We start from the raw sequence: 15192 nt of genomic DNA on the forward strand, positions 1-15192 counted from the left end.
TAGACTACCGTGGCCTGAACGAAGTCACGCCGCCACTGAGTGCTGCCGTGCCGGACATGCTAGAACTTCAATACGAACTGGAGTCAAAGGCAGCCAAGTGGTACGCCACAATTGACATTGCTAATGCCTTCTTCTCCATCCCTTTGGAAGTAGAGTGCAGGCCACAGTTTGCTTTCACTTGGAGGGGCGTCCAGTACACCTGGAACCGACTGCCCCAGGGGTGGAAACACAGCCCTACCATTTGCCATGGACTGATCCAGACTGCCCTGGAACAGGGTGAGGCTCCAGAACACCTGCAATACATTGATGACATCATCATGTGGGGCAACACAGCAGAAGAAGTTTTTGAGAAAGGGGAGAGAATAATTCAAATCCTTCTGAAAGCCGGTTTTGCCATAAAACAAAGTAAGGTCAAGGGACCTGCACAGGAGATCCAGTTTTTAGGAATAAAATGGCAAGACGGACGTCGTCAGATTCCAATGGATGTGATCAACAAAATAACAGCCATGTCCCCACCAACTAGCAAAAGGGAAACACAAGCTTTCTTAGGCGTTGTGGGCTTTTGGAGAATGCATATTCCAGATTACAGCCTGATTGTAAGCCCTCTCTATCACGTGACCAGGAAGAAGAACGATTTCAAATGGGGCCCTGAGCAACAACAAGCCTTTGAACAAATTAAACAGGAGATAGTCCATGCAGTAGCCCTTGGGCCAGTCCGGGCAGGACAAGATGTGAAGAATGTGCTCTACACCGCAGCCGGGGAGAATGGCCCTACCTGGAGCCTCTGGCAGAAAGCACCAGGGGAGACTCGAGGTTGACCCTTAGGGTTCTGGAGTCGGGGATACAGAGGATCCGAGGCCCGCTACACTCCAACGGAGAAAGAGATATTGGCAGCATATGAAGGGATTCGAGCTGCTTCGGAAGTGGTTGGTACTGAAGCACAGCTCCTCCTGGCACCCCGACTGCCGGTGCTGGGCTGGATGTTCAAGGGGAGGGTCCCCTCTACACATCATGCAACCGATGCTACGTGGAGTAAGTGGGTCGCACTGATCACACAACGGGCCCGAATAGGAAACCCCAGTCGCCCAGGAATCTTGGAGGTGATCACGAACTGGCCAGAAGGCAAAGATTTTGGAATATCCCCAGAGGAGGAGGTGACACGTGCTGAAGAGGCCCCACTGTATAATAAACTACCAGAAAACGAGAAGCAATATGCCCTGTTCACTGATGGGTCCTGTCGCCTTGTGGGAAAGCATCGGAGGTGGAAAGCTGCTGTATGGAGTCCTATACGCCAAGTTGCAGAAACTGCTGAAGGAGAAGGTGAATCGAGCCAGTTTGCAGAGGTGAAAGCCATCCAGCTGGCCTTGGACATTGCTGAACGAGAAAAATGGCCAGTACTTTATCTCTATACTGACTCATGGATGGTGGCAAATGCCCTGTGGGGGTGGCTGCAGCAGTGGAAGCAGAACAACTGGCAGCGCAGAGGTAAACCCATCTGGGCTGCCGCATTGTGGCAAGATATTGCTGCCCGGGTAGAGAACCTCGTTGTAAAAGTACGTCACGTAGATGCTCACGTACCCAAGAGTCGGGCCACTGAAGAACATCAAAACAACCAGCAGGTGGACCAGGCTGCTAAGATTGAAGTGGCCCAGGTGGATTTGGACTGGCAACATAAGGGTGAATTATTTATAGCTCGGTGGGCCCATGATGCCTCAGGCCATCAAGGAAGAGATGCAACATTTAGATGGGCTCGTGATCGAGGGGTGGACTTAACCATGGATGCTATTGCACAGGTTATCCATGAATGTGAAACGTGCGCTGCAATCAAACAAGCCAAGCGAGTAAAGCCTCTTTGGTATGGAGGACGATGGTTGAAATACAAATATGGGGAGGCCTGGCAGATTGATTATATCACACTCCCACGAACCCGGCACGGCAAACGCTATGTGCTCACCATGGTGGAAGCAACCACCGGCTGGCTAGAAACATACCCTGTGCCCCATGCCACTGCCCGGAACACCATCCTGGGCCTTGAAAAGCAAGTCCTATGGCGACATGGCACCCCAGAAAGAATTGAGTCAGACAACGGGACTCATTTCCGAAACACCCTCATAGACACCTGGGCCAAAGAGCATGGCATTGAGTGGGTCTATCACATCCCCTACCACGCACCAGCCTCCGGGAAAATCGAACGATACAACGGGCTGTTAAAGACAACACTGAGGGCAATGGGTGGTGGGACATTCAAGCATTGGGATACACATTTAGCAAAAGCCACCTGGTTAGTCAACACTAGGGGGTCTGTTAATCGAGCTGGCCCTGCCCAATCAAGACTCTTACGTACTGTAGATGGAGATAAAGTCCCTGTCGTGCACATAAGAAATATGCTGGGGAAGACAGTCTGGGTTACTCCTGCCTCTGGCAAGGGAAAACCCATCCATGGGATTGCTTTTGCTCACGGACCTGGGTGCACTTGGTGGGTGATGAGAAAGGATGGGGAAGTCCGGTGTGTACCTCAGGGGGATTTAATTTTGGGTGAAAATAGCCAATGAACTGAATTTTATGATGTCAATTGTTATATGATATTGTATATCATTATTTCTATGGTTGCTATCAATGGTGTAGCAGTGAAAATCACCCAGATTAATGAAGAATGAACTAACTCCGATGAAACCGAGCAAAGTGCAACGATGATAGAACTGAACTAGTGCATCAGTACCGAAATGAGAACTGGCTTCAGGATGCAACAGCCCAACACCACACACCATCCTTCTGGCCCTGAAAGACTGTTATGACAGATGGAGCCCAAAGTTGTGGACTAAAAGAACTCAATGGACATTTATATATATTTATGTATATATATGTATGTATATGTATTATATGTATATATGTATGTATATGTATTATATATGTATATATATAAAAAAGATAGTGGTGATTAATTGAAAGGTATCGAAAAATGTGAGACCTAAGCATAACGTAAATGGTATGGAATAAGGGGTGGATACTGTCCTAGTTTCGGCAGGGATAGGGTTAAATTTCTTCCTAGTGCTGTGTTTTGGATTTAGTATGAGGAGAATGTTGATAACACACTGATGTTTTCAGTTGTTGCTAAGTGCCCTGCTAGTCCAAGGACAGCTCCCGTGCCTACTGACTGAGCTAGGTACACAAGATGGGAGGGAACATAATCAGGACAGCCAGCCCAGCTGGCCAATGGGGTATTCCATACCATGTGACGTCATGCTCAGTATATGAACGGTAGGCGTGATCCAGGAAGTACCGATCACTACTTGGTTATCGGTCAGCGCGGGTGGTGAGCAATTGCATTGTGTATCACTCATTTTGTATATTCTATCATTATTTATTATCATTATTCTCCCTTTTCTGTTCTATTAAACTGTCTTTATCTCAACCCACGAGTTTTTCTCACTCCTACCCTTCCGATTCTCTCCCCCGTCCCACTGTGGGGGCGGGGGGAGTGAGTGAGCGGCTGCGTGGTATTTGGCTGCCTGCCAGGTTAAACCACGACACTCACTTGCCTTGCTTGATGGCAGCGCATGTTTCGCATTCATGGATAACCTGTGCAATAGCGTCCATGGACAAGTCCACCCCTCGATCACGAGCCCATCTATATGTTGCATCTCTTCCTTGATGGCCTGAGGCATCATGGGCCCACAGAGCTATAAATAATTCACCCTTCTGTTGCCAGTCCAGATCCACCTGAGCCACTTCAATCTTAGCAGCCTGGTCCACCTGCTGGTTGTTTTGGTGTTCTTCCGTGGCCCGACTCTTGGGTACGTGAGCATCTATGTGACGTACTTTTACAAAGAGGTTCTCTACCCGGGCAGCAATATCTTGCCACAATGCGGCAGCCCAGATGGGTTTACCTCTGCGCTGCCAGTTGTTCTGCTTCCATTGCTGCAATTGCCCCACGTTGGGCACCAAAAAGGACTGTCCTTGTTTAACCCGGCAGGCAGCCAAACACCACACAGCCGCTTGCTCACTCCCCCCACCCCACAGTTGGAAGGGGAGAGAATTAGCAGGGTAAGAGTGAGAAAACTCGTGGGTGGAAATAAAGACAGTTTAATAGAACAGAAAAGGAAGGGAAAATAATAATAATAATAATAATAATAGTAGTAGTAGTAATAATGATGATGATGATGATGATGATAGAATATATAAAATGAGTGATGCACAATGCAATTGCTCACCACCTGCCGAGCAATGTCCAAAAAACAGCGATCGCTACTTCCTGTACACGCCTACCATTCATATACTGAGCATGACGTCACATGGTATGGAATACCCCGTTGGCCAGCTGGGCCAGCTGTCCCTCCCAGGGACAGGAGGGACGGCGGCAGTTTAAAACCCTGGGTACCCGCCATTTCATTCGAAGCCACCGAGGCGAAGGGCTCCGGAGCAGAGGATCGCGCCGGGGGACCCTTCCTGAAGCGGCAAAACCGCGGCAAAAACCGCGAAGGCAAAAGCGCAGGGAGCGAGAGGGTGCCCCAGCCTCCATCCCCTCCTCCGAGCCGGAGGAGTGAGCTCCTGACGAGCGGCAGCTCTGACTCAGCGTGGGCGGGGACAGGAGGGACGGCGGCCAAACCCCCTCAGATACAAGAGCAGCCCCCAGGGAGCGCGAGCGACCCGGAGCGCGGGCAAACAGGGCGTGGCGCGGCAGTTTGCGCGGCAGTTCTTGTGGGCAGGGCGCAGCCTCCCCTCCAGGCTCTAGAGGCTAGCTCAACTCGTGGTCGTCGCCCTCCCAGAAGAGGATCTGACCATGGTTTCCACTCGGCCAAAAGCCATCGGCAGAAGAAATATGGCGACCCAGACTGAGCCCCTATGCAAACATACATCTGTCCAGGTCTCCGGCTGCAGGGAGTGCCTGAGCCTGTCCCTTGTACAGGAGGGCAGCAGAGACGACACCTGTGTGCGCTGTGACCAGGTGGATGATCTGCTCAGCCTGGTGGCAGAGCTGAAGGAGGAAGTGGAGAGGTTAAGGAGTATCGGGGAGTGTGAGAGGCAGATAGATTGGTGGAGCTGCACCCTACCATCCCTGAGGCAAGGGAAGCAGATGGAGGCTCCGCAAGAAGCGGAGGATCCCCTGCCCTCTTGCCACCAGGCAGAAGGAGGGGACCCAGGCGACGGAGGGGAATGGACACAGGTCCCTGCTCGGAGCACCAGGCGAATCCCTGCCCGGCCTCCCTCACCTCAACCTTCCCAGTTGCCCTTACAGAACAGATATGGGGCTCTGGAACTTGAGGGCCAGACAAACGAGGATGCAGATGAAGGCCCATCCAGGGGGTTGCCTGAGGCGAGGCAGTCAGCCCCACGCATTACGACTGCCTCCGCTAAGAAAAAAAGGAGGGTAATTGTCATAGGGGACGGAGGGCCCAATATGCCGGCCAGACCCATCCCACAGGGAAGTCTGCTGCCTCCCTGGGGCCCGGGTTAAGGACATTACTAGGAAGCTCCCTAGTCTGGTACAGGCCTCTGATTACTACCCACTATTGGTTATGCAGGCTGGCAGTGAGGAGGTTGCAGAGAGAAGTCCCGAAGGGATCAAAAGGGACTTCAGGGCACTGGGGCGACTGGTGGGAGGATCGGGAGCACAGGTAGTGTTTTCCTCAATCCCTTCAGTGGCAGGGAGGAATACTGAAGGGAACAGGAAAACTCATCGGATCAACACGTGGCTTAGGGGCTGGTGCCATCGGCGGAATTTTGGCTTCTTTGACCACGGGGAGGTTTACACGGAACCGGGCCTGCTGGCAACAGATGGAGTGCAGCTGTCTCACAGGGGGAAAAGGATTCTCACGTATGAGTTGGCCAGGCTCATCGAGAGGGCTTTAAACTAGGTTCGAAGGGGGAAGGGGATAAAACCAGGCTCACTAGAGAAGAGCCTAGGGGCAGTACGCCAATGTCGGGGGAGAAATCGGCAGCCCAGCTCAAGTGCATCTACACCAATGCACGCAGCATGGGCGGCAAACAGGAGGAGCTGGAAGCCATTGTGCAGCGGGGTAGCTATGACTTAGTCGCCATTACGGAAACATGGTGGGATGAGTCTCACGATTGGAGTGCTGCAATGGATGGCTATAAGCTCTTCAGAAGGGACAGGCGAGGAAGGAGAGGCGGTGGGGTAGCCCTGTATGTTAGGGAGTGCTTCGACTGTCTAGAGCTCAATGGTAGTGATGACGAGGTCGAGTGCTTGTGGGTAAGGATGAGGGGGAAGGCCAACAAGGCAGATATCCTGCTGAGAGTCTGTTATAGACCACCTAGCCAGGACGAGGAGGCAGACGAAATATTCTACCAGAGGCTGGCAGAAGTCTCCCAGTCGCTAGCCCTTGTTCTCGTGGGGGACTTCAACTTACCGGACGTCTGCTGGAAATACCACACGGCAGAGAGGAAACAGTCGAGGAGGTTCCTGGAGTGTGTGGAGGATAACTTCCTGACGCAGCTGGTAAGCGAGCCCACCAGGGGAGATGCCTCGCTTGACCTGCTGTTCACGAACAGAGAAGGGCTGGTGGGAGATGTGGTGGTCGGAGGCCGGCTTGGGCTTAGCGACCATGAAATGGTAGAATTCTCGATACTTGGTGAAGTAAAGAGGGGGGCCAGCAAAACCGCTACCATGGACTTCCGGCGGGCGGACTTTGGCCTGCTCAGGACACTGGTCGAGAGGGTCCCTTGGGAGACAGTCCTGAAGGGCAAAGGGGTCCAGGAAGGCTGGACGTTCTTCAAGAAGGAAGTCTTAAAGGCGCAGGAGCGGGCTGTCCCCATGTGCCGCAAGAAGAATAGGCAGGGAAGACGACCGGCCTGGCTGAACAGGGAGCTCTGGCTGGGACTCAGGAAAAAAAGGAGAGTTTATCACCTTTGGAAGAAGGGGCAGGCAACTCAAGAAGAGTACAGGGATCTCGTTAGGTCGTGCAGAGTGGAAATTAGAAAGGCAAAAGCCCAGCTAGAACTCAACCTGGCCACTGTCGTGAGAGACAACAAAAAATGCTTTTATAAGTATGTTAATGACAAAAGGAGAGCCAAGGAGAATCTCCATCCTCTATTGGATGCGGGGGGGAACGTTGCCACCGAGGATGAGGATAAGGCTGAGGTATTTACCGCCTTCTTTGCCTCAGTCTTTAATAGTCAGAGCAGTTATCCACAGGGTGCTCAGCCCCCTGAGCTGGAAGACAGGGATGGCGAGCAGGATAAACCCCCCATAATCCAAGAGGAAGCAGTTAACGACCTGCTATGCCACCTGGACGTTCACAAGTCTATGGGGCCAGATGGGATCCACCCGAGGGTACTGAGGGAGCTGGCGGAGGAGCTTGCCAAGCCACTCTCCATCATTTACCAGCAGTCCTGGTTAACAGGGGAGGTCCCGGACGACTGGAGGCTCGCCAATGTGACGCCCATCTACAAGAAGGGCCAGAAGGAGGGTCCAGGGAACTACAGGCCGGTCAGCCTGACCTCGGTGCCGGGGAAGATTATGGAGCGGTTCTTTTTGAGGGCGCTCACAAGCCATGCCCAGGACAACCAGGGGATCAGGCCCAGCCAGCATGGGTTCATGGAAGGCAGGTCCTGCTTGACCAACCTGATCTCCTTCTATGATCAGGTGACCCGCCTAGTGGATGAGGGAAAGGCTGTGGATGTGGTCTACCTGGACTTCAGTAAGGCCTTTGACGCTGTCTCCCACAGCATTCTCCTAGAGAAGCTGGCGGCTCACGGCTTAGACAGGTACACTCTTCGCTGGGTAAAAAACTGGCTGGACGGCCGAGCCCAGAGAGTTGTGGTCAATGGAGTTAAATCCAGTTGGTGGCCGGTCACGAGCGGTGTTCCCCAGGGCTCAGTTTTGGGGCCGGTCCTGTTCAATATCTTTATCAATGATCTGGATGAGGGGATCGAGTGCTCCCTCAGTAAGTTTGCAGACGACACCAAGTTGGGCGGGAGTGTTGATCTGCTGGAGGGTAGGAAGGCTCTGCAGAGGGACCTGGACAGGCTGGATCGATGGACCGAGGCCAACTGTATGAGGTTCAACAAGGCCAAGTGCCGGGTCCTGCACTTCGGCCACAACAACCCCATGCAACGCTACAGGCTTGGGGAAGAGTGGCTGGAAAGCTGCCCAGAGGAAAAGGACCTGGGGGTGCTGGTCGACAGCCGGCTGAACATGAGCCGACAGTGTGCCCAGGTGGCACACTGTCCTACCGACATCCTCTGACTACTGAGCATGACTGGAATTACAGTCTGGCTAGACAGATTCTTCTATGAAGAAAAACATGGACACTGGGCATCCTGGCTGTAACTCCTATAAAGCTCATAACAAAGCAAACACATGTTAGTGTTGAAACCTGACCTGAAGCAAAACACCATGATATGCATGAACTGAAATTTTTCAAAACCTTTCATTTTGCAGTAGTTACTCTAATAAAATGAGTAAGATAGCTTGCTCACTGATCTGACTAATGACAGCTAAAACTTTTGGTTTGGGACCACTCTTTTAAAAAAATTTTCAGTCTTCTAAACCATAAGGACATTAGTGATACATGCCTAATATGACACACTTCTGTAATAATGATGATAATGAAAGAGAAATACAACTTTTTTTCAGTAGCTGAAAAGCTTCAGTGGTATAGTTCATTTTACATTTTGGTGCTTTGTCTTTCATGAATACCCACGCATGCCCCAAAAGACTGTTCTTTTTTTAAATCAGCATCTGTATATTTGTGCAATTCAATACCTTTCCGATGAAACTGCAGCGATCCTAGCAGACATATGGACTTAAGCATTTCTGTTGTGTACATTTCTAAGCAACACTGCAACTGGATGTATAATCTACAGATTTCAGGATGAATTTCACCATCTTCTGGGCTGCAATAAAAGAGAAAAATTTTAGTTAGGAATGGGACTGGGAGGACCTGAGAGTCATCAAATCCACTTCCCTACTATTTCAAGCAATCACATCATAATCTGCTTCATAAACTATTAAGCTATGTGTATATGATAAAAAAGCTGTTTCTACCAAACTATATTTAGAAACAATTCTTTAGCTCTGTAAAGCTCTAGGCTTAAAACAGCTAAACTTGGGTTGTCTTTGATAAGATTGCATGGTCCTTATTTTCCCCTCTGCATATTTTTGGAAAAGGGACAAATAAGTGACTGAGCTCTCTCCTCCTCTTTAAAAGCTTTGGCAAAGTATTTTCTGGTAGATTCAAGGGTTCTTTTGCCATCCAGTTTCAGTTACCCTTGGTCCTGGTGCAGGTGCAGAAGGAGATTGCAGGGCCACTTTCACGGTCACTGTTCAGGTTACAAATCCTGGATCAGGCATAATCAACCCTACTTTGAAGACACTCTAATCAGAAACAAGTCAGTTGTAGTCTTTTGGTTCTATAGTTTCTGCCTGAATTTCCTTTTTCCCCCTGTGTTTAAATTATTAGTCATGTGATACTGCACTGTGAGGAGAATGGAAGGTTCAAGAATTTTTTCAGAAAATTAATAACAATTTTTAAAATATAAATTGAAATCAGGACTGTCGTGGTTTAACCCCAGCTGGCATCTAAACACCACACAGCCGCTCGCTCACTCCCCCTCCAGTGGGATGGGGGAGAATTGGAAGAGTAAAAGTGAGAAAACTCGTGGGTTGAGATAAAGACAATTCAATAGGTAAAGCAAAAGCCACGCACGCAAGCAAAGCAAAGCAAGGAATTCGTTCACTACTTCCCATTGGCAGGCAGGTGTTCAGCCATCTCCAGGAAAGCAGGGCTCCATCATACGTAACGGTTACTTGGGAAGACAAACGCCATCACTCCCAACGTCCCCCCTTCTTCCTTCTTCCCCCAGCTTTATATGCTGAGCATGACGTCATGTGGTATGGAATACCCTGTTGGCCAGTTGGGTTAGCTGTCCTGGCTATGCTCCGTCCCATCTTCTTGTGCACCTGGCAGAGCATGGGAAGCTGAAAAGTCCTTGACTACAGGGCACTTAGCAACAACTGAAAACATCAGTGTGTTATCCACATTCTTCTCATACTAAATCCAAAACACAGCACTATACCAGCTACTAGGAAGAAATTTAACTCTATCCCAGCCGAAACCAGGACAAAGAGTAATCCTACACCTCCAATTAATTGTTTAGGACACTAAGAAAATAATGTACCCAGATCCAGGAACCAATTCTCATGCCTGGCTGTACAATCGGACATCAAATCTCACTTTTGTAGGCTGAGAATGCTGCACGGGAATAAATATACTATTTTATAAACTTAACTGTTTCTGTGAGTGCTAAAGAAGTGATTTACCCAGTCCTACCCGAGAATTAGGTTTTCAATGCCCCTTCCAAAGGTACTTTCAATAGGCAGTAAGTGGCAAGATTGAAGAGTTAGGATTTCAGCCATTTCATGTTCAGACATTCTTGCTATCGATTTGCTACATAATGATGTTAAATGGTAAGACAACCCCCAAAACTGGGTTTTATAACAACTAGAGAAACTTGCTTTTCTAAATAACCTAAACCTAATGGCATTTCTGAATACTACTGCTAAGAAACAAAAAAAAAAAAATTCAGCACGCTTTCAGATTTCTAGCCTATGAATAATATAAATGAAGCTTTCACAATAAAAGGTTGCTAGCATTCTTTACAGTGATTGAATTTCCTGTGGTTAAACTGATACTTCAAACGACCCTCCTGTATATGAAATAAAATTAGACTTGTGGACTTCCTCACAGGCACCAAAGCAACTTACCTGATAAATTATTTGCAGCAACACTAGATTGGGCTGCTATGCTCAAATAATTTCTTAATACCAATCTAGGCCAAACACTGCAAGACCTACAGCAGACAATGTCTATTTAAACTAGTAAAATAGGTTCTTTCTGACCTAAGGTAAGAGGTCATTATTTATACCTAGATCCAGGGTCCAGCCAAAATATTAAGTCCAGCTCTTTTGTCAAGAACAAAGCTTAAACACTCTATTTTAAGGAAAATCCTATCTGTGCTAATACAATTTTACTGAAGTTCAGTTCAAATGAATACCACATACTAAAACCTGTTAATTTTTGTACTTGAGTTTCACCATTATTTCTAACAAAGGAGACCATATGTTGCCTAGAAAGCATGTACCTTCTGCCACTGATTTCAGTGACATCAAGGAAGAATATGCTCAGTCATATCCTGGGATAAGAAAACAGACAGGGCCAGTATAAGATAGGCCCTGTTTTATTTCTGTATATGTGGCTCAGTGGGCAGGAAAAGGGAGCAATCTCAAAGGAATATTTGATGCAAGGACTTGCCATAATCTGTCTCCAATGAGGGAAATACTGTGTGGTTTTCCAAGGTCCTCAAGGGTTCCTGTCCCTCCAAGTGACATCAGAAATCAAATGGGACCATGAAGGTTTCACAGAATTGGCCAGAACCTTCCTAAAAGGAAAGAACAACCTTAGCACTTCCACAGCATATCAAGGAAGACTACTGATGTTTGTACATGCCAATGAAAACTGGTAAGAATCACAGTAGTGGTAAGCTGTACAATCAAGAATGCTTAAACAAGCAAAAAATGCAGCCAAAAAGGAAAAAAGAGACTGTTGGAAAAGACTGAAGATTGAAAAGAAATCATGCTGGACTTAGTCAGAAGGGACAAAGGAAGATCGGTCCCACCTGCCAATCCATTACAAAGTAGAACTCATCAAAAAGGCAGGAAATGACTGGAGTACAAATTGCAATTGCTGTGGTCTGTGTTACTTCAGAAGCAATACCATACACATGATAATAAAACTGCCCATCCTAGAAGCTTTATTTCTTTTGGCTAGACAACTATATATTCATTTCTCTTAAGCCACATCAAGTTTCACTTTTAAAGTGAAGTCTGCATTTGTTGAAAAATTATACCATACATGATATGGTCTTTCCTGCATCTTAGCGTAAATACAGAATAAAACTATGGTGGCAGAACAAAAAGCATTCCCTCCCCAATACCTTAAAGATGTCTTTTCAGGCGCTTGCTATAATATTTCTTCCTATTCTCAGTGATTCCAACTCTGAAAACATTTGATAGCCTTAAGGCCCTGAATATTTTTCCTGAAAAATTAGCTACCGGACAGAAATTTTTTGTTTATTCAGTCAAATCCTCAACTGCATATGAAAACATATATTTGCTGGAAATGGATCAAATCTCACATTCTTTTCAAAGGATATGAACATAAGTATTTTTAGTGACTGCATAAGCAGCAGTATAACAGAATAAAGAACTCTAATTCTGAAACACTGAAAATTATGCTTAGAAGACACACAGCGATACAACACACATACATGCACACAAAATTACTTTGGGATTGTCCTAGTTTCGTCTGGGATAGAGTTAAATTTCTTCCTAGTGCTGTGTTTTGGATTTAGTATGAGGAGAATGTTGATAACACACTGATGTTTTCAGTTGTTGCTAAGTGCCCTCCTAGTCCAAGGACAGCTCCCATGCCTACTAACTGAGCTAGGTACATGAGATGGGAGGGAACATAATCAGGACAGCCAGCCCAGCTGGCTAATGGGGTATTCCATACCATGTGACGTCATGCTCAGTATATGAATGGTAGGCGTGATCCAGGAAGTAGCAATCGCTACTTGGTTATTGGTCAGTGCGGGTGGTGAGCAATTGCATTGTGCATCACTCATTTTGTATATTCTATTATTATTATTATTATTTTCCCTTTTCTGTTCTATTAAACTGTCTTTATCTGAACCCACGAGTTTTTCTCACTCCTACCCTTCCGATTCTCTCCCCGTCCCACCGGGGAGGGGGAGTGAGCGAGTGGCTGCGTGGTATTTGGCTGCCTGCCAGGTTAAACCATGACAGGGATAAACTAAATTTGAATTTTTAAAAACTGTACCTAATTGCAGACTCCTCAGATACTTAGAAGTTCTACTTTGTATATTACAATATTTTATACTTTTTTATCTTGCATTAAGTATCTAGTACTTTTTATCTTGCTTTAATCCATAGTATCTAGTACTGGTTTAACAAGATTTAAATCTTAACAGTCTCTGCAGTTATGTTTGCTGTTTCTTTCATTTTTAACCAATCTATTTGTTATATGAATTACAGCTGTTAGATCTGTGATCACTTAGCTAATTAGAAATTGACTGTTCTCTCTGCATAAATAATAACCATAAATTTAACAGCTTTTCTTTTGAAATTGGCAGATGGCAAGAAGGGTTTTTAATGTAATCATATTGGTATTAACCAAAGAAGTTAAAACACATGTAGCTCAGATTTAAACTTATTTTTTTTTAATATAAATCAGGAGCAGTTCTTCAGAAGTAGACTGTTATTTCTAAATCTTAACCAGCATATTCAAGACCAGCATCTAGTCCTTCATTTTGCATGTACTGCTCCTAATGATTTCAACATCTTCTGTAAAAGAATTGCTACAAAATTGGATGAATCTTAGAGCAGAATTGGATTCTGATGTTTGATGCAAGAGGCAGTCTCAGGAGTAAATGTAACCTTACAGAACTCATCTAACCAAATACAGCAAAAGTACAGCACACCACATTTTCGTCCTCTGGAAAAGTATTTTAATTTTCTGAACTTTGGGTCTTATATACATGTTTTTATTCTCTGATCACTAAATTTAAGAACCATGCGATACACATTTAGATAATACATGGCCTCTTGGAGGCTTTTACCATCCTGATTTGTCCTACCTTTTAGCTTACAGATGAGATTTTTTTATACCCCTTAGTGTCACATATTCTTACATGTGTATTGAACACTATTCCCCAGTTCAGCACCATGGAATTACTGCAGTAGATGGGGATACAGCTTTTTTCTTTCCCATCGTCTGCATCATTTACTGTTGCAGCTCTTGTTTCCACCTGAGCACACATACAGTAATTTCCTTTGAGCTATCCTTACCAATAAAGGGATTACAAAAGGACTTAGGAGTGTAGAATTCCATTTACTTTCCATATTTAACACCCAGCTCCAAAATTTAGCTCTTCAAAATCATTGCTCATTTCATGTAATACCTAAGTCCTTGAGCCCCACCAATATACACACAAGCACATTCAGTTTCTGCTTGAGTTTCATAGATGCCTAAACTTTTCTTTCTGAGCAGGGTTTCCTCTGTCCTTAAGACAAGCAGTTACACAACTAGTAATGGATAAATGAGTCATTCACTTCCCTATTCCACCTGCAGGGCATTGCCACATTAACATTCACGTGCAAAATGGAACCTGCACAAAATAAAGCCACCACAGATGGCAACAATGACCTTTTTCTGCTCAGTGATGAGAGCACTCTCTGATAGGGAGATACAGATCTACTCCACTCTCTTACCCGAGTAAAGCTGAATCTGTTTCTTCTGAAAGCTAGGATTCTTTAACCACAAGACTATCACTAACAAGAGTATGGAAACTTACATCATGAGAACATAATTTCCTTGTAGCAGATTTAGATAAAACTGGATTATTGTTGTCCTATTTTTCTTTGCATTGTTTCAAATGTTAGAAATCCTTAGATTTTTTAGGAATCATGGTCATTACGGGAACTTTATTTACAATGTTGAATGTATTTCTTCCTTTCTAGCTGTCACCGGCAAAAAGATTGAGGGTCTGCACACAGGTGTAAGAAAACAGTATATTCCTCATACAGCTATTTCATTTATAAGAAGCAAAAATGGTGAAAACCTTTCTTTAAGACTTTTTTGGTCTTACTGACAGAATTTTTAATTGTGCAGACTAAGAAAGCAGCAATTATATACAAGAAGATTGGCTCATAAGCCAATTTGAATTTGTCAGTGGCTTTCTATTCACAGATGAGCTGGAAGAGTAATTGGAAAGCACAGTAATAGGTATTTTAATTGACTTTTTTTTGCTGTTGTAAATCTAATATATTTTTCTTGTAAACTCACATTTCTGAATAGCACAAGAATAAGAACTAGAGGCATCTCTGATATATGCATGTTCTGACCCATTCTTGGTTTTTTTCAATAATATGGAACATTTGCAATTGTACTGCGGGCAAAATTCTTCTCTCATTTGCAAATCCAGAGTAACAGCAGTGACATCTGAGAAAAATATTTTAATTACCCATAGGTTGTCCAATGAGAATTATTTCCAGGCCACTACCCTCACTGACTGTCTCAAACTGTTTAATTAGTGTTTAAATACAATAATGACCACAAGAATTCCATTAGCTTTCAACCAAACAATTTTCTC

At 45.7% G+C, this 15192-nt stretch overlaps 1 protein-coding gene across 2 annotated transcripts in view; it reads right to left on the reverse strand.

The window, feature by feature from the left end:
* Positions 1-15192, reverse strand: part of LOC142074736 (regulator of G-protein signaling 7-binding protein-like) — a 104014-nt gene that overhangs the window by 31147 nt on the left and 57675 nt on the right. Inside the window, exon 3 of one of the 2 annotated variants that reach the window (XM_075135598.1) lies at positions 8726-8856. In XM_075135598.1, coding sequence (XP_074991699.1) covers positions 8726-8856 — 131 coding nt within the window. Of the gene's footprint in view, positions 1-8725; positions 8857-15192 lie in introns of those variants that run through there. The other variant, XM_075135599.1, reaches the window with a different exon arrangement.

This window comes from Calonectris borealis, chromosome W (genome assembly GCF_964195595.1).
Source record: "Calonectris borealis chromosome W, bCalBor7.hap1.2, whole genome shotgun sequence".
Classification (NCBI taxonomy): Eukaryota; Metazoa; Chordata; class Aves; order Procellariiformes; family Procellariidae; genus Calonectris; species Calonectris borealis.